The sequence below is a fragment of the Neoarius graeffei genome, chromosome 20 (assembly GCF_027579695.1).
Source record: "Neoarius graeffei isolate fNeoGra1 chromosome 20, fNeoGra1.pri, whole genome shotgun sequence".
In the NCBI taxonomy this organism is placed as follows: Eukaryota; Metazoa; Chordata; class Actinopteri; order Siluriformes; family Ariidae; genus Neoarius; species Neoarius graeffei.
The window spans coordinates 46,157,027-46,177,422 of record NC_083588.1 but is presented as its reverse complement, the minus strand read 5'-3'; the positions used below and the strand labels follow the sequence as shown (position 1 = coordinate 46,177,422).

General features: G+C 41.6%; 1 protein-coding gene across 3 annotated transcripts in view; it reads right to left on the bottom strand.

Annotated features, from left to right (window-relative positions):
* The window catches only part of sgf29 (SAGA complex associated factor 29), a 49,125-nt gene that overhangs the window by 19,156 nt on the left and 9,573 nt on the right, over nt 1-20,396 (bottom strand). The window contains exons 1-8 of one of the 3 annotated variants that reach the window (XM_060901806.1): nt 16,587-16,718; nt 15,613-15,692; nt 10,997-11,072; nt 10,818-10,890; nt 4,831-4,895; nt 4,454-4,583; nt 4,215-4,361; nt 4,050-4,085 (exon numbers count right to left, since the gene is read on the bottom strand). In XM_060901806.1, the coding sequence (XP_060757789.1) occupies nt 4,050-4,085; nt 4,215-4,361; nt 4,454-4,583; nt 4,831-4,895; nt 10,818-10,890; nt 10,997-11,072; nt 15,613-15,687 (602 nt within the window). In that variant the 5' untranslated portion in view covers nt 15,688-15,692; nt 16,587-16,718. Of the gene's footprint in view, nt 1-4,049; nt 4,086-4,214; nt 4,362-4,453; nt 4,584-4,830; nt 4,896-10,817; nt 10,891-10,996; nt 11,073-15,612; nt 15,693-16,191; nt 16,280-16,586; nt 16,719-20,396 lie in introns of those variants that run through there. The other 2 variants (XM_060901805.1, XM_060901807.1) reach the window with 2 other exon arrangements.

Below are 20,396 nucleotides of genomic sequence, written 5' to 3'. Positions count from 1 at the left end.
TTCTATGGGGTTGAGATCTGGAGACTGGCTAGGCCACTCCAGGACCTTGAAATGCTTCTTACGAAGCCACTCCTTCGTTGCCCGGGCGGTGAGAGATGTCAGAACTGGGGCTTCATCTGTTTGGATTTGATGATGATTCAAGTAGTGAAGACGACGGAGACAACACCGGGGATGTAAATAATACGGTCATTTTCTCGTAAACAAACCAGCGCTGACGTAGGATTCAGAAGGAGGCGTCCCGCACGTGACGTCACGAAAATCAATGTTTGCCTGGAAATCCAAATGCCAAGTTTTTTCAGAGGCGGACCAATTCGCCTCAAATGGCTTGATTTCAACTGAATTTTTCTGGCATTGCGCAAGGTAAAAAAAAAAAAAAACTGCACAAAATGTGACAGATATTTGACCAAAGTTTAATATAAAATAAGAGAATTACATTGATCTTGCTCCTGAATTTACCCGTGATATGCATTTTAACTCTTCCATATTCTTGGGTTGTCTTCTGTGTATGCCTGTCTTCAAGTCATTCCACAGCATCTCAATAGGATTGAGATCTGGGCTCTGACTAGGCCACTCCAAAATGCGGATTTTGTTCTTCTGATACCACTGTGCTGTGGATTTGCTGCCATGTTTGGGGTCAGTGTCCTGTTGCATCACCCAGCCTCTTATGAGCTTCAGTTGATGGACAGACACCCTCACATTATCTTGGAGAATTTGTTGATAAATTTGGGAATTCATTTTCCCCTCAATGATGGTAAGCTGTCCAGGCCCTGACGCAGCAAAGCAGGCCCAAATCATGATGTTCCCTCCACCATACTTTACTGTAGGGATGATGCTTTGATGTTGATATGCAGTGCCCTTTTTACGCCAAATGGAGTTCTGCTTATTCCTCCCAAATAGTTCAATTTTGGTTTCATCACTCCACAAAACATTTTCCCAGTACCATTGTGGAGTGTCCAAGTGCTCTTTTGCAAAATTCAGGCGTGCAGCAATGTTCTTTTTTGACAGCAGTGGCTTCCTTCTTGGTGTCCTGCTATGGACTCCTTTCTTGTTCAATGTTTTGCATATCGTTGAATCATGAACAGAGATGTTGGCCAGTTCTAATGACATCTTCAAGTCTTTCGCTGTCACTCTAGGGTTCTTCTTTACCTCATTAATGATTGTGGGTGGTAAAAGAGAGCAAACTGGACTTGCTTGAAGATTCTTGAAGACGTTTCACCTCTCATCCGAAAGGCTTCTTCAGTTCAGAAGAAGCCTTTCAGATGAGAGGTGAAATGTCTTCAAGAATCTTCAAGCAAGTCCAGTTGCTCTCTTTTACCACCCACAGTTTACTATGACCTGGATGACTGAGAATCTTCACAGACTCATTAATGATTTTGCATTGTGCTCATGGGGTCATCTTGGCGGGGCGCCCACTTATAGGCAGAGTAGCCACAATACCTAATCGTCTCCATTTATAGACAACTTGCCTGACAGTAGACTGATGAATACCTAAAATCTTTTAGATAACTTTGTAACCCTTTCCAGGCCTTATGCAAGTTAACAAATCTTGATCTTAGGTCTTCAGATAGCGCTTTTGTGCAAGGCATGATTCCCATCTGGATATGCCTCTTGTCAAAAGTTCAAACTCAAACTTTTCAGGGGTTTCTAATCAATCAAAGTAATTCTAGGCCACACCTCTGAACTCGTTTCATTAAATGGAACCCAGGTGTGCTAAATTCTGACTGCAATGAGCTTTTTAAAAAATGTCATTAGCTTAGGGTTCACTTACTTTTTCCAACCTTCGGTTTCACAGTTTGAATGATTTATTCAATATGGTCAAACATTCTTTGAAAATCTGTGCATCTTTAGTTACAGGAGATGGTCTTTGTTCATTATTGTGACTTACATGAAGATATGGCCATGTTTTATATGGGAATTAGACAAATATAGAAAATTCCAAGGGGTTCACACAAACTTTTTACTTTGACTATACGTTCAGTTGGTAAACAGGACGTCGATGTGCGACAGACCTGCAAACGGTAAACATGGTATAGAACCCCAAGCTGAAGCTCGGTACCAAATATCAAGCAGTTGTGATTTGTAGTTGCTGAGAAAAATGTTACAAAAATTGTGCAAATCCATCCTACAGTGGTGCTTAAAAGTTTGTGAACCCTTTAGAATTTTCAATATTTCTGCATAAATATGACCTAAAACAACATCAGATTTTCACACAAGTCCTAAAAGTAGATAAAGAGAACCCAGTTAAACAAATGAGACAAAAATATTATACTTGGTCATTTATTTATTGAGGAAAATGATCCAATATTACATATCTGTGAGTGGCAAAAGTATGTGAACCTTTGCTGACAGTATCTGGTGTGACCCCCTTGTGCAGCAATAACTGCAACTAAACGTTTCCGGTAACTGTTGATCAGTCCTGCACACCGGCTTGGAGGAATTTTAGCCCATTCCTCCGTACAGAACAGCTTCAACTCTGGGATGTTGGTGGGTTTCCTCACATGAACTGCTCGCTTCAGGTCCTTCCACAACATTTCGATTGGATTAAGGTCAGGACTTTGACTTGGCCATTCCAAAACATTAACTTTATTCTTCTTTAACCATTCTTTGGTAGAACGACTTGTGTGCTTAGGGTCATTGTCTTGCTGCATGACCCACCTTCTCTTGAGATTCAGTTCATGGACAGATGTCCTGACATTTTCCTTTAGAATTCACTGGTATAAGTCAGAATTCATTGTTCCATCAATGATGGCAAGCCGTCCTGGCCCAGATGCAGCAAAACAGGCCCAAACCATGATACTACCACCACCATGTTTCACAGATGGGATAAGGTGCTTATGCTGGAATGCAGCGTTTTCCTTTCTCCAAACATAACGCTGCTTATTTAAACCAAAAAGTTCTATTTTGGTCTCATCCGTCCACAAAACATTTTTCCAATAGCCTTCTGGCTTGTCCACGTGATCTTTAGCAAACTGCAGATGAACAGCAATGTTCTTTCTGGAGAGCAGTGGCTTTCTCCTTGCAACCCTGCCATGCACACCACTGTTGTTCAGTGTTCTCCTGATGGTGGACTCATGAACATTAACCAATGTGAGAGAGGCCTTCAGTTGCTTAGAAGTTACCCTGGGGTCCTTTGTGACCTCACCGACTATTACACGCCTTGCTCTTGAAGTGATCTTTGTTGGTTGACCACTCCTGGGGAGGCTAACAATGGTCTTGAATTTCGTCCATTTGTACACAATCTGTCTGACTGTGGATTGGTGGAGTCCAAACTCTTTAGAGATGGTTTTGTAACCTTTTCCAGCCTGATGAGCATCAACAACGCTTTTTCTGAGGTCCTCAGAAATCTCCTTTGTTCGTGCCATGATACACTTCCACAACCATGTGTTGTGAAGCTCAGACTTTGATAGATCCCTGTTCTTTAAATAAAACAGGGTGCCCACTCACACCTGATTGCCATCCCATTGATTGAAAACACCTGACTCTAATTTCACCTTCAATTTAACTGCTAATCCTAGAGGTTCACATACTTTTGCCACTCACAGATATGTAATATTGGATCAGTTTCCTTAATAAGTAAATGACCAAGTATAATATTTTTGTCTCATTTGTTTAACTGGGTTCTCTTTATCTCCTTTTTGGACTTGTGTGAAAATCTGATGTTGTTTTAGGTCATATTTATACAGAAATATATAAAATTCTAAAGGGTTCACAAACTTTCAAGCACCACTGTATATGTTTCATAAATACATTCAGTCGGTAAACAGGAAGTCGATGTGCGACAGACCTGAAAATGGTATACACGGTATAGAACCTCCAAGTTGAAGTTTGGTACCAAGTGGCTATGATTTGTGGTTGCTAAGAAAAAGGGTGTTTTGAATGGACGGAGATACGGACAGACGTATGGACGGACGTAAACCAGTATACCCCCCTCCTTTGGAGTGGGGACATAATAATGAAAAAAAAAAAATTACTCAACACTTTCTGACCAATCAGGTTTGAGAATTTAACAGCACTGTGGTATAAATGTAAAAAGTAGAGATGCCACTTACTCCTTTCCTTCTTCATCAATGTCGTCTACTTCATACCTATGAAAAGAATGGAGAGATCCATGAAGCTAGATTCAGGTTTCTTCGTGTCAGATGCTTAGCCGCAGCAAATCCGAGTTCTACAGAATTTAAAGCATGAGTTGGTAGGTTTAATTGGTAGTTACTTACTTGTTGGTGGAGTGGTTGTAGCTGACCACTTCAGCCAGGATCCACTGTTCATCACCATCCACAGCCTTCACCCGAGCTGCCACCTTATCACCCTGCTTAGCCACGTAGTCACTGCTCGCGGGTATCGCTCCACACAGAGGCGGTGGACTGAAGCAGAGAAACAACAGGAACAGAATTGCATTTCACTACTCCGATGTTAATCATCAAAGGACGGAAAGGTGGAGAAAGTGAGCCAGTACCTTTCACCTGGTTTGCCGATCCAGAGAGGAAGTGTCATTGCAGATTGCTGTAACAGGGTCATCAGAACACCTCTGCGCATGGTCTTCCTTGGTGGGTCACTGTCGTTGTACACTCCTGCCATCCTTGCAGCTGGGAGACGAGAAAGAGATGGTGGCCATGTGTGTCAATCAGCTGTGACTAAAAGTGCTGAAACGCTTGGCATCGGAAACCTGAAATTACACTTTTTTTTTCCCCCGATACCAAAGGTTCCAGTAACAATGACGTATCTAAAGACTTCAAATTTGATTGGTTTCCACTTTGCCCACTTTTCTGATTTTGAATATGCGGTGCGTAAACATCTAAACTCTCACACACACACACACTTTGAATAACTCACCAATGCGTCTTTCCTCCAGTAGTGATTTAATTTCTGCAATTTTGTCAAGAGCGTGGCGCAATATACTGCGAAAGAAAATATATCAGAGATCACGACATATCAATTATGTTACATACAGACATGTTAGAAAGTCACCAACAAAGCAGAGCCATGTATTCAACACCACAAGATGGCGCTCTCTCATTACAGTCCCCGTTTTGCGCATTAGTACAGTTAGGTCCATAAATATTTGGACAGAGACAACATTTTTCTAATTTTGGTTCTGTACATTACCACAATGAATTTTGAACAAAACAATTCAGATGCAGTTGAAGTTCAGACTTTCAGCTTTAATTCAGTGGCTTGAACAAAATTATTGCATAAAAATGTGAGGAACTAAAGCATTTTTTAAACACAATCCCTTCATTTCAGGGGCTCAAAAGTAACCGGACAAATTAAATAATTGTAAATAAAATGTTCATTTCTAATACTTGGTTGAAAACCCTTTGTTGGCAATGACTGCCTGAAGTCTTGAACTCATGGACATCACCAGACGCTGTGTTTCCTCCTTTTTAATGCTCTGCCAGGCCTTTACTGCAGCGGTTTTCAGTTGCTGTCTGTTTGTGGGCCTTTCTGTCTGAAGTTTAGTCTTTAACAAGTGAAATGCATGCTCAATTGGGTTGAGATCAGGTGACTGACTTGGCCATTCAAGAATATTCCACTTCTTTGCTTTTATAAACTCCTGGGTTGCTTTGGCTTTATGTTTTGGGTCATTGTCCATCTGTATTATGAAACGCCGACCAATCAGTTTGGCTGCATTTGGCTGGATTTGAGCACACAGTATGTCTCTGAATACCTCAGAATTCATCCGGCTGCTTCTGTCCTGTGTCACATCATCAATAAACACTAGTGACCCAGTGCCACTGGCAGCCATGCATGCCCAAGCCATCACACTGCCTCCACCGTGTTTTACAGATGATGTGGTATGCTTTGGATCATGAGCTGTACCACGCCTTCGCCATACTTTTTTCTTTCCATCATTCTGGTAGAGGTTGATCTTGGTTTCATCTGTCCAAAGAATGTTCTTCCAGAACTGTGCTGGCTTTTTTAGATGTTTTTTTAGCAAAGTCCAATCTAGCCTTTTTATTCTTGAGGCTTATGAGTGGCTTGCACCGTGCAGTGAACCCTCTGTATTTACTTTCATGCAGTCTTCTCTTTATGGTAGATTTGGATATTGATACGCCTACCTCCTGGAGTGTGTTGTTCACTTGGTTGGCTGTTGTGAAGGGGTTTCTCTTCACCATGGAAATTATTCTGCGATCATCCACCACTGTTGTCTTCTGTGAGTGTCCAGGTCTTTTTGCATTGATGAGTTCACCAGTGCTTTCTTTCTTTCTTTCTCAGGATGTACCAAACTGTAGATTTTGCCACTCCTAATATTGTAGCAATTTCTCCGATGGCTTTTTTCTGTTTTCGCAGCTTAAGGATGGCTTGTTTCACCTGCATGGAGAGCTCCTTTGACCGCATGTTTTCTTCACAGCAAAATCTTCCAAATGCAAGCACCACACCTCAAATCAACTCCAGGCCTTTTATCTGCTTAATTGAGAATGACATAACGAAGGAATTTCCCACACCTGCCCATGAAATAGCCTTTGAGTCAATTGTCCAATTACTTTTGGTCCCTTTAAAAACAGGGTGGCACATGTTAAGGAGCTGAAACTCCTAAACCCTTCATCCAATTTTAATGTGGATACCCTCAAATGAAAGCTGAAAGTCTGGACTTTATGTCCATGTCCATTATATAAATATAACCTGAATATGTTTCAGTAAACAGGTAAAAAAAAACAATTTGTGTCAGTGTCCAAATATACATGGACCTAAACGGTATGTAGTTACTTCAGTAATAAGAGATTACTGATAAAAAACAAACAAAAAACCCCAAAATAATTTCATCAGTGCTTCATATAGTAGCAATTATACATACAGGACACTTGTCAATGGAATAAAAACAGGTGTTCTATTCCCTTCTAGCAGGTTTCTTTCATTTAGTTTGACAGCATGCAATATTGTTATCATATTGCTTATCCTACATGTATTACGTCACTCTATCCAATAGAGAATGAGCGTTGAATATGGTTTAACGATACTGTATGGTTGTAAAGACAACGTGACGTCACACGTCAGAGCTGACGTGAATATTCAATGAGAAAGTTTTCTGCTGCACATGCAGCAGAGAGAAAGACGTGTTGAACACCCGAAAAGCGACCAAAACTTCATGACTATTCTTTAAGTTCGTTATTAAGACACGTATTTTTTAGTATGTTACCTCGTTTGTTGACAGTTTCGGCGAACACTTCCGCCTTCTTCAAAACAGTCACCAGATGTCGAGTGGTGACGTGCCTTATCAGCTGATGTACTCTATGGAGGCGTGAACGTCCCGCCCAATTTGATAGGTAGTCCACGCCTCCTGCTGTCAGGTCGCTGCCCCAGGACTGCGCTCCAGGTGTGTGACAGCGCGTACGCTCCCTCATCCCGGTTCATCGTCCTCTGCACCCGCTTACGTATCTCCACTGCCTCCAAAATCCAACGCTGGTATCTATTCTCTTCAGCGCGAATGACTCTGGCCTCTTCCCAATTCATAATATGATTTTGTCGTTTGCAGTGGTCTGAAATGGCTGATTTTAAGTTTTCTTGGGTTGCTTTTTCTTTTTCGGATCTTGTGAGTCTTTTTGTTGTTTCTTTTTCACATTCTAATTGGTGTTCTTTCCTGCGAGTGTGGAAGCATCTGCCCGTTTCACCAATATAGACTTTATTGCATGAATGGCAAGGGATTTCATATATGACATTACATTTATTGTCCAGTTGTATTTTGTCTTTGGGGTGAACTAGCAGCTGTCGGAGGTTCTTGTATGGTTTGACCGGGGTGTTGATGTGGTATTTCCTCATGGATCGTTGAATGCGTTCTGTAACTCCTTTTATGTATGGTAATGTGACAAAGCAACGGTTTGTTTTTTCTGTGTTTTTTCTTGTTTGTTTTTTTCCTTTTTTTGTGTCTGTAATTTTCCTTTTCGAATTGCCCACGGTGGATATTGGCAGTTTTTTAATGCCTGTTGGATGTGTTGTTCCTCTTCCTGTCTGTCTTTCTCCTCTGTGATGTTCTGTGTTCGGTCGTATAGTGTTCTGATTACTGACATTTTGTGTGCGATGGGATGTTCAGATGTCCAGAGAAGATATTGGTCGGTATGTGTAGGTTTTCTGTATGTTGTAATTCTGATATTACCTTCTTCTGTGTGGTGTATTTTTAGGTCCAGAAATGCTATTGTCTTGTCCGTTTCCTCTTCGTGTGTGAATTTGATGTTGCCTGTCTTGCCGTTCATGCAATAAAGTCTATATTGGTGAAACGGGCAGATGCTTCCATACTCGAAGGAAAGAACACCAATTAGAATGTGAAAAAGAAACAACAAAAAGACTCACAAGATCCGAAAAAGAAAAAGCAAACCAAGAAAACTTAAAATCAGCCATTTCAGACCACTGCAAACGACAAAATCATATTATGAATTGGGAAGAGGCCAGAGTCATTCGCGCTGAAGAGAATAGATACCCGCGTTGGATTTTGGAGGCAGTGGAGATACGCAAGCGGGTGCAGAGGACAATGAACCGGGATGAGGGAGCGTACGTGCTGTCACACACCTGGAGCGCAGTCCTGGGGCAGCGACCTGACAGCAGGAGGCGTGGAGTACCTGTCAAATTGGGCGGGACGTTCACGCCTCCATAGAGTACATCAGCTGATAAGGCACGTCACCACTCGACATCTGGTGACTGTTTTGAAGAAGGCGGAAGTGTTCGCCGAAACTGTCAACAAACGAGGTGACATACTAAAAAATACGTGTCTTAAGAAACGAATTTAAAGAATAGTTATAATAATCAGACATAATGAATTTTCACTACATACAAAACTTCATGAGATGGTCTTCACGCATATTTACAAGAGAAAAACATACCAGTCGACATCGAAAAACTGGAAGAGAGACACGGAGACATAAAATTTCTGAACTAGCAAGCGACTGTGACGATTTGTAAGCAAACATGGCTGCCAGGTTTGCTTTGTTAAATACGGAAGATTTTGAGAGAATTTTGAAAGAGAAAGACACGTTGAACACCCGAAAGGAATGTCTATGTATAATAATGGCTTTTTTTTCGTGGTATATCAGATATATTCCATTCAGCTACTCGTCTTCGACTCGTTCAATATCATGCTAGCTGTTATTATTTAAGGATTTGATTTGTGAGTTTTATCTTTTGGAGTTGGTTCGAGACATACAGTGCTGAGCGTAAATGAGTACACCCCTTTTGAAAAGTAACATTTTAAACAATATCTCAGTGAACACAAACAATTTCCAAAATGTTGACAAGACAAAGTTTAATATAACATCTGTTTAACTTATAACGTGAAAGTAAGGTTAATAATATAACTTAGATTGCACATTTTTTCAGTTTTACTCAAATTAGGGTGGTGCAAAAATGAGTACACCCCACAACAAAAACTACTACATCTAGCACTTTGTATGGCCTCCATGATTTTTAATGACAGCACCAAGTCTTCTAGGCATGGAATGAACAAGTTGGCAACATTTTGCAACATAAATCTTTTTCCATTCTTCAACAATGACCTCTTTTAGTGACTGGATGCTGGATGGAGAGTGATGCTCAACTTGTCTCTTCAGAATTACCCATAGGTGTTCGATTGGGTTCAGATCAGGAGACATACTTGGCCACTGAATCATTTTCACCCTGTTCTTCTTCAGAAATCCAACAGTGGCCTTAGATGTGTGTTTAGTCATGTTGGAAAAGTGCACAACGACCAAGGGCACGGAGTGATGGTAGCATCTTCTCTTTCAGTATAGAGCAATACATCTGTGAATTCATGATGCCATCAATGAAATGCAGCTCCCCGATACCAGCAGTACTCACGCAGCCCCACATAAGGACACTGCCACCACCATGTTTCACTGTAGGCACCATGCATTTTTCTTTGTATTCCTCACCTTTGCGACGCCATACAATTCTGAAGCCATCAGTTTCAAAAACATTTATCTTGGTCTCATCACTCCAGAGTATAGAGTCCCAGTAGTCTTCTTCTTTGTCAGCATGGGCCCTGGCAAACTCTAGGTGGGCTTTTTTGTGCCTGGGCTTTAGGAGAGGCTTCTTTCATGGATGGCATCCATGCATGCCATTCCTCTGCAGTGTACGCCGTATTGTGTCACGGGAAATAGTCACCCCAGTTTGGCTTTCTACTTCTTTAGATAACTGCAGTGAACTTGCATGCCGATTTTCTTCAACCCTTCTCATCAGAAGACGCTCCTGTCGAGGTGTTAACTTCCGTGGACAACCTGGACGTCTCTGTGAGATGGTTGCAGTTCCAAATTTTTGTACCACTTTTGCTACAGTATTCTGACTGATAAGTAAAGCTTTGCTGATCATCTTGTAGCCTTCACCTTTGTGGTGTAAAGAAATTATTTTCTTTGGGGAATTCTGGAGAGACAAGTTGAGCATCACTCTCCATCCAGCCACTAAAAGAGGTCATTGTTGAAGAATGGAAAAAGATTGATGTTGCAAAATGTCGCCAACTTGTTCATTCCATGCCTAGAAGACTTGGTGCTGTCATTAAAAATCATGGAGGCCATACAAAGTACTAGATGTAGTAGTTTTTGTTGTGGGGTGTACTCATTTTTGCACCACCCTAATTTGAGTAAAACTGAAAAAAAAATGTGCAATCTAAGTTATATTATTAACCTTACTTTCACGTTATAAGTTAAACAGATGTTATATTAAACTTTGTCTTGCCAACATTTTGGAAATTGTTTGTGTTCATTGAGATATTGTTTAAAATGTTACTTTTCAAAGGGGGTGTACTCATTTACGCTCAGCACTGTAGAGCAAGATTCAACTGAATTGTACATCCAAATATTTGGCAGATGAATGGTGCACGTGTACTATATTGTAGTTACCTGCATTCAGCCTCTGCATCTGCTTTTGCGGTGGTGTACAGTCCACGCAGCTTTGTCCGATAGTAAGGAGACGCTGGGGAAAGAAAAAGGTCTGATGTTCTTGTGCATTGCTAGTTAGTACAGCTTTTAATAAAGTCAAAAATAAGGAATGCTGATAATGTATGATAATATAGACTCACTTTTGTTTTCTGTCTGCATCCTTTCATGTGTTTTCTGAATGTTAAGTAGGTTGTGTTCACTGCGTGAGCGCTCCTCCTGAAAATCAGTGATTTAATGAGGGGATAAAAGCACTACCGGACAAAAATTACACATGTTCAACTATAATTTATTTCATGGTTTGACAAACAAACAACCAGGTGACAAGTGCTGTGGAGGGAGATTAATTTTTTTTTAATTTGGTCACGCTATGAAAATCTCCGCACTCTGCAGGTCTGAACAGGTATTTATTTGCACATAGCACGAAACAAATCTTTAGATACTCTATTTTGCTCGAATCAAAACATCTAGCAAAATAAGGCACAAACAGGAGGAAACGCGTGTAAAAGGTCACATAATCTCAAGCAAATATTGACACTATTTGGGTCCAGGTTCAATCACATGACAATCTCACTCACTCACTTCTTCCAGCTTGTCCCACTTACAGTATGTGTGTGGGGTCACTGCACGTCATATTAATTGGAGCATAGTCAGGGCTTGAAATTCACGGTGGTCTGGTCGCCCGAGGCGACTTAATTTGTCATTTGGTGGGTAATTCCTGTCACTAGCCAGCCCGGCTGGCTAGTTGAAAATAAAAAAATATATATGAAGCGAAGATTCAGACACACCGTCAACTAAAGCCGCCACATATTAAGCGTGTGCCGTGTCTGTGTTAATCGATGTGTTTATCGGCAGGACGGAAAATACAGAAGAATTCCGAATCATATCGGGTACGAGTCAGGCTGTCGGTTTTTTCACTACTGCGCATGCATATAACGCATCTCGTTGAATATCGCGGTAATCACGTGTAGTATTGGACCAGGTGGGTGGAGCACAGAAGCACGGCAGGCCAGAACTGAGTTCTCAATGAACTATTTATTGCTAGCTTTGCTGCCTTTTATCACTTCCCAGCCGCGCGCGCGCGCGCGCACACATGTTCTGGTTGGGGAGAGAGAGCTCCCTTTCTCTGCTCTCCTCTCCTTTTAAAGGGCGCGGTCACTGGGGAAGACACACAAACACAGGTTAATCCCCATCAGGTGCAATGATTCCACCACTTACCTTCCCTGACTCCGCCCTCCATTCACAGACCACCGCTTGGCCACGCCCCCGCTGCCACATCACGTTATCAAATTCAATAGATTTGGCTGCATTATCGCCCATTTAAACACGTGTTTCTGTTGTTGTTTACATCTACATCTGCCAAAGCTACGTTGCGATGTGGAATTTTCTGAAAGGTGTACAGAAACCGCCAGAGACGGGGACAAAGCGACCTCGGTCTGAAGAGGAGAAAAAGGCCGCCGATAAAGCGTACGAGAAGGAGAAACGACAAAGGACTTATAAGCAAACGTGGGAGCAGGGTAAGCCTTGGCTGCGATACGATTTTTATGGAATAATTCATTTTTTTCAAGTTGATTCCTAGTCAATATGAAGCTCCTAATGCTTTCTCTCTCATAAATGGTTAAATACAGAAAGCATGTTGGACATATTTTGGGTGCTGTAGTCATGATAGTAAGTATATTTGTTTTCAATACTCATACACCAAGTTGCCAAGTTTTCCAATATATTATTATTATTTGTTGATATTATATTATGGTGCTCTGTGTTGTTCTCATTTATGTATTTAACAACAGTATCAAAATACTCGGGTCTTGAAATAAATGCACATTAGTCATGAACAATGGTAACTACTCTCTTTTGCGTTATTTTTGACAGAAGTAAAATTCATACATGAACAAATTTTGGCTAGTTGATTTTCTGTTTGGCGAGTTACTTTGGAAGGGAACTAGTCCGGCTGGCTGGTGAAAAAATATATGAATTTCTAGGCCTGATAGTTTTATGCTGGATGCCCTTCCTGCCGCAACCCTCCATTCACACCTATGGACAATTTAGAGTAGCCAGTTAACCAAACTGCATGTCTTTGGACTGTGGAGGAAACCCATACAGACACAGTAAAAACATGCAAGCTCCACACAGAAAGGCCTCCGCTAGCCACTGGGCTTGAACTCAGAACCTTCTTGCTGGGAGGCGACAATGCTAACCACTCCACCAGCCACATTCATACACATGACAATAATCTATATAATAAGCGGCAAAGTTTGTTTATTTGTCTGGAGCTAACGTCGCCATTTCTTGACGGATTTTCACCAAATTTGGCGAGTAGGTAGGGGGATGACCCGGAATTTTGCAGGTACAAACAAAATTCATGTTTGGGCCCCAGGGAGGTCCCAACATCCACCCACCCCCTCCCTCAATGCCTTTCACGTTACATTTATCAACACAAACTCTCGACAGATCTTCACTAAACTTGGCATGTAGATACAGGAGACAGCCACAATTTGGCAGAACTCAGAAATTCCATATTTGGGCCCCAGGGGTCCCCGGTGGGCCCCTGGGTGGTGGATGTTTGGATTTTTGTTCGTCTTGGGTTAACATCACCATTTCTTGACGGATCTTCGACAAATTTGACATGGAAGTCTGGGGGTAACCCAGAATTTTGCAAAACCCAGGCAACGCCGGGTAACCTGCTAGTGGTTAATAAATGAAACCATGTAGAACCCTAATGATTACAGTTAAACTATCAAATAAACCAGTATGAAACCGTGTTATCACTAACAAAGTGTGGAACACATTTCTAAAGATTAAATAAAAACAAATCTCTTCAGTCAATGCTGATGCAATTCATTCAAACCTGAATTCACGTTAATGTGTATGTTGTACTGATTAATGTACAGTTGCCTGTTTCATGTGTTTTTTTTTTTCTGAAAAGCTACCCATCCTCTGTCATTAAGTTTACATTTATTTGTCCTTAGTCTATCACATCTATTAATTCTGACTTAATGCTTTAATGGCAGAATTTCTGAAATACTGGCCTTTTTTGGGAAAATATGACAGAAAACTTTGCTTTTATTTAGGGATAGTGGTCAGGTGAAGCCATTTCTTATCACATAATTGTGTGTGCCCTTTATAAATAAACTGAAATCACCCAAATGGCCTTGATCGAAAGTTTACATTCCCTGACTGAACCCATTGAAGTCCCTCCCATGCCAGGATCTGGTCTTCCCAGGCAGTCTCCTGTCCCAGTACTACTCAGCTTCTTGAGGCACATGGGTACAGCACCAATCTTCATTTTTATAGCCTTCAGTCTTGCCTATTACATAGCTCGGGTTACAGTGGGGGGCTAGTCCTCTGGTAACCGTGAGAGTTTGACTCCCTACTCACATCTGTATTGCAGCGTGCCTTTCCAGATGGCAGAAGGTACCGTTTTTATGATGGTCTTTGGTATGACTTGACCGTGAGTAGAACTCATGACCTCCTGGCCGAGAGGCGGACACACTAACCACTAGGCCAGCTCACAGCTGACCGAACCCATACCTAAATAAAAGTTTTCTGCATGAGCAGTCATATTTTCCAAAAACTGGCCAATATTTCACAAACTCTGCCAGGGTGTGTAAACTTATGAGCACAACTGTAGCTAATGGATGGAATTATTTATTTCTCATAATCTTTATTTTGTCCTTCTTTTGTTGTAACTGTTATTACCTCCGACAAGTTTGTTTAAGGAGGTTATGTTTTCGACTCCATTTGTTTGGCTGTTCCCAACGTAACGCAAAAAGTAGTGAACAGATTTTGATGAAATTTGGAAGAAAAGTGGGCCATGGGCCGGGGAAACGATTGATTAGATTTTGATGCAAATCCGGATGTAGATCCAAGATTTCTTTTTTGTCTTTTCCCACTGTAACTCAAAAAGTAGTGAACGGATTTTGATGAAATTTTGTGGAAAGGTGGACCATGGGCTGAGGAACAATTAATTGGATTTTGATGCAAACTCGAATATGTACGTTGATCCAGGATTTTATTTTTTGTCTGTTCCCAACATAACTGAAAAAAGTAGTGAATGGATTTTGATGACATTTGGAAGAAAGGTGGGCCATTGGCCGAGGAACAATTAATTAGCTTTTGATGCAAATCCAGATATGTATGTAGATTCAAGATTTTTTTCCATCTTTTCCCACTGTAACTCAAAAAGTAGTGAAAGGATTTTGATGAAATTTTGTGGAAAGGAGGACCACAGGCCAAGGAACAATTGATTGGATTTTGATGCAAATCCGAATATGCACGTTGATCCAGGATTTTATTTTTTTGTTTTTTCCCACTGTATCTCAAAAAGTAGGGAACGGATTTTGATGAAATTTCGTGGAAAGGTGGACCATGGGCCAAGGAACAATTGATTGGATTTTGATGCAAATCCAAATATGCACGTTGATCCAGGATCCAGATATGTACGTTGATCCAGGATTTTTTTTTTTGTCTTTTCCCACTGTATCTCAAAAAGTAGTGAACGGATTTTGATGAAATTTGGTGTACAGCTTTAGTATTATCCTCAGTTCAAGTGATTTGATGTTGATAATATCTGGCTTGATGGAGGTATACACCTTACTGAGTGCCCTTCTAGTGTCGGTCATGGTTTTTTTCCCCCTAAAGTGACAGCGAGTTTGAGAAATCAAATGTCTTTTTCTGAAATGAGTAAATGTATGATTAGATGAATGATAGGGTGTACCTGTAATAACTGGGGTGAGGTTTACAGGAGTTAAATATTTACCTGAGTTTGTTTGATTAGTTGATGGAGCTCAGTGAGCAGTTCAGCAATTTTGGTGTCTGCAGACACTAAAGCCATTGAGCCTGCAACAAAACAGTGCACAAGTTTCAATTTTTACTATCAGAACAGTGATCCATACAAACAGCTCCTGAGTAAAATAAATCAACCCGAGTGTAGATGCGAGACAACTGGCACTGAATGTGGATTTCTTTTATTCTCATTGCATTACTGTAGATTACAATAATGCAATGTGCTCTACACTGATTTCACTTAATACGAACTTCAGCTCCTAAATATATAAAATATATAGAGAGCATCCAGGGCATGTTACAGCATCTGCGGATCATCAGCTCTTTCTCACAGACCCGAAATGAGGAGGCATGTCAGCGCGCAGAATCACTAGTGGGACGCAATACTGCACCATTAGCTTTAGCATTAGCTTTAGCATTATCCTTACGAGTCCAGCTTTTTAATAAAAGCTTATAACGCTTCCAAATTTACTGCCTAACCTAATAACGCGATGTCCAAATCTCCATGCATTGGCAATACGCAAAAACTTTAATTAAATATCTACAGCTGTACCTCAGTTTAGAAGATTTATTTTCGGTTTTGAATCGCGTTGTTTAGCTAATGGAGCAGGCCTTGTACGGGAGCCTGGGAGGGACAAGCTGTGCAGGGAATGTTTTGAAAACGCGTCCAACATGTCACAATCAGTACACAGGAGGACAGACCTGTATTCACTCTTCCCCTCAGGGGCGTATCACCTGCGGGGGATGCGTACGTTTCATTCCCCCCACTTGAAACACAATTGTGAAATTGTTGAAACACAATTTCATCCCCCGCACTTTTGTCAGATTAAAATGACATCATTATGAAAATTATACAGCTACTATAAAATGTGTAACAAGGAAGTAAACTATTGCCATAACGTTAGACAAAAAACAGCCACGCAACGGACTCAAAACAGTTTTTCTCACCCGACCAATCAGCAGTTGCGTGAATATAATAGCCAGTTTGCGTAGCGTGCCGAAAGCGCTCAATAATACAGTATCTGGCTGCAGAGCCAACACCAGTTTTACCGCTCCTGATTCACCGTTCCAGGTTTGACGTCGCATGTGGTGCTTATGTGCCTGCTCTGCGGCTCTGCACACAGACCCTTCTCAAAGCGCTTGCGATGATTGCTCAACAATTTGTTTCTTATAAGGAGCAAAGAAAAACAGGGCCGTAACCAGGATTTTTCAAATACCGAGGTCAAACATTGCGATACATCTTATTTGCCAAAAAAAAAAACCGTCCTAATATGGTGACTTTTCATACATTTTGGAAACGAGTCAAAATCACAAGCCCAACAAGGAGATGAACATGTAGGTGAACATGTTTATTTTAACAATTTCAAAACTGCACAATCACAACAATATGCAGCATCCTCAGATGGAGAGTACCGTAGCCAGGGGTGGGTTTTTTTCCCACTCAGCACTATATCTCAGAAGCCTTTTCCCAAATTGACGCTGGGGGTATTTATACTGGTCCCTACTCCATCTACCCTGAAGAATGTTCTTTTTCTCCTCATCTGTGTAGGAACTTTTGTTTTTATAACTTGCCGGATCATGGATGGACAAACTTGTACTTGGAGTTTCTTGATCTTCACCTGTTATTTCCCTATCTTTATCTCCTGATTCTGTTATCTCTTCCTCTCATGACTCAGTTCTTCCCTTTTCTTCCTCTACTGGCTCAGTTCTTCCCTTCTCTTCCTCTCCTGGCTCTCTCTCTTCAACTCGCTGATCCTCACCCTCTCCAGTGTCCTCTATTTGATTTTAAAACATTATTATTATTATTATTATTACTACTGGGCGGCACGGTGGTGTAGTGGTTAGCGCTGTCGCCTCACAGCAAGAAGGTCCGGGTTCGAGCCCCGTGGCCGGCGAGGGCCTTTCTGTGTGGAGTTTGCATGTTCTCCCCGTGTCCGCGTGGGTTTCCTCCGGGTGCTCCGGTTTCCCCCACAGTCCAAAGACATGCAGGTTAGGTTAACTGGTGACTCTAAATTGACCGTAGGTGTGAATGTGAGTGTGAATGGTTGTCTGTGTCTATGTGTCAGCCCTGTGATGACCTGGCGACTTGTCCAGGGTGTACCCCGCCTTTCGCCCGTAGTCAGCTGGGATAGGCTCCAGCTTGCCTGCGACCCTGTAGAACAGGATAAAGCGGCTAGAGATAATGAGATGAGATGAGATTATTACTACTATTATTATTATTGGTGATCAGAGGAGGAGCTGTGAACGCGGCTGGGCTGTTCATGATTGACAGAAAGCAGTCAGAGGTGGTACATCATGTTGTAAATAAAATGTGAACATAAGTTTGCTACCCGTTTTCATTTCCGTTAGAAAATACAACCAATGATCAAAACATCTTGTGTTCACGTTAGCCTATTGAGGTATTTCACCTGACGTCACAGGGTCACGTGACGCCCCGGTGTCCACCATTTTGGACGGCAAGCTAGCTAATGTCAACAACAGTAGCTAGTATGTTACTGTAGCAATATTTACGTTCAGTCATTTGGATGACTGTTAAAACCTTTCAGTCTCAAGTTTTTCCTTTACTGGATTTACTAGTTTACTGAGCTAGCGCGCGATGGCTCCCGGCTCGGCCGCCGAGCGCGCGATGGCTCCCGGCTCGGCCGCCGAGCGCGCGATGGCTCCCGGCTCGGCCGCCGAGCGCGCGATGGCTCCCGGCTCGGCCGCCGAGCGCGCGATGGCTCCCGGCTCGGCCGGAGAGCGCGCGATGGCTCCCGGCTCGGCCGAGCGCGCTAGCTCAGTAAACTAGTAAATCCAGTAAAGGAAAAACTTGAGACTGAAAGGTTTTAACAGTCATCCAAATGACTGAACGTAAATATTGCTACAGTAACATACTAGCTACTGTTGTTGACATTAGCTAGTGCTAACAGCTAGTTGCTAATACACTGCTACAACTACACCGACCCTAATAATACAGTTCTTGGTCATTGCCTGGTAACAGCAAATTTATAACGGGCCATGTCTCAACAGACTAAGAAGTTATTTCAATGACATTTAATAACATTTTGTTTATCCTGAGGACCGAAAGTAAATGAAAATGTGAACAAACCTTAGCTGTAATCAGATGGCGACCACCAGCTCCAGGGACGACCCGCTGATGTAGGCATGTTACCCAGCCTGACACAAAATATTTGTAGGCATCCAAACTCTTATACGCTTTCAGATCAATACCTGTGTATGGCAATGGGTTTTTAACGACATAGGTATACAGATCATGTGGGCTGAAGTCAGGTAAAGACGAGGGCTTCGTGTACTTCCGTACGTCAGTGAACAATCCTGGTGGAAGCAGGTAAACGTCGTTCTCTAAGCCTGCTAACCTCAATTTTTGCAAATACCTCTCCCTCTGCTCGCCCTGTAAATGCCCTACGTCGCTGGATAGTGAAGGTGTTTTCTGCATCTCGCTCCTTTTTCTTTTATGTTTTTCGTTTGTCGCCTTCCTCGCATTCAAACTGATTCGAGCCGTGCCGTCCAAAATGGCAGCGTCACATGACTTGGTCACGTGAGTGAAATACCTCAATAGTCTGGTAAGTTAGCAAATAGCTCAAGTCTCGTCAGTATACCCAATATAAACAACAGGTCACGACTGTCCAGCCTTTTCTGATCTGAAACGCACCAAATCAAATCGAGACGAGAGAATAAAAGAGTTTGTGCCGCCTGGAAAACGAAAATCCTATCTATAAGTGGCTTCGACTGTTGTTGCTTGAAATGCTAATTAAAATTGCACTGTTAATGATCATAAGCATTCCGGCACATAACTGTCAGTGACTGGCAAAATTAACTCACCTTCTTCCCTCTTTCTTTTTCTCTCACTTGTTGACTTTCCAGAGCTGAGTTTGGTTTGTTTTAGTGTAGTAGACTTCTTCATCTTATGTCAATTTTCAGATTCCACGACTAATTGACAAACTGACTGGCTGCGGAGTCGGACCTTGATGAGAACACTTCTCAGCTCTTGTATATCCCGTGGTGCTTAGCTGACTAATATGAAATGTTTCCAATGTCGGATATTTCAGCTTCATTTAAAAATTATTATGTGGACTTTATTTTTAGACAAACAAATGAGAACAGGGGGATGCAAGCTGAATTTAGAATTTTCCACCGATCAAAGTCAGAACGATTTTCATCATATAGGCTATTAATTTCACATTTCTGAGTGAAAAAAAAAATACCGTGGGAAAAAAATGCCGAGGACATGACCTCGGTGTCCTCAATGGTAGTTACGGCCCTGAAGAAAAAACACATTTGGTTGTTTCAAACACAAGTAGTTGTCAGGATTTGTTGACAGTGATGTTAAATAGTAGTAGTTACTAGTTGTAAAGTCAGTTGAGGCAAGTTTTTTATTACGAGTGTGTGTTTGTACCAAGTCTACTTTTCATGCATTATAACTGCTTATCACTTTTTAGAAGAGTTTTTCAATTGAGATTTAAAGGCATTTCAAATCGAATGAATGTTCAATAATTGTTGTACAGTAATGTTACTTGGCCATTAAGTGTTTGTTGTATGTGTAGTCTATTGCATCATTTTCAAATTTTATACATTAAACCTGATGTAATGCATGATCCAAACAAGTTTTATACACGAGTTTGATTAATTAAAGACATTAAAAGCAGGAACTGCCCCGTCTTATTTGAATGCTATACTAAAGAGGTCCTTCCAGGATGCTGCGCTTCTCCAACATGAACTGATTAGCCATGCCTCCTGCTCACACAAAGCGATCCCAGT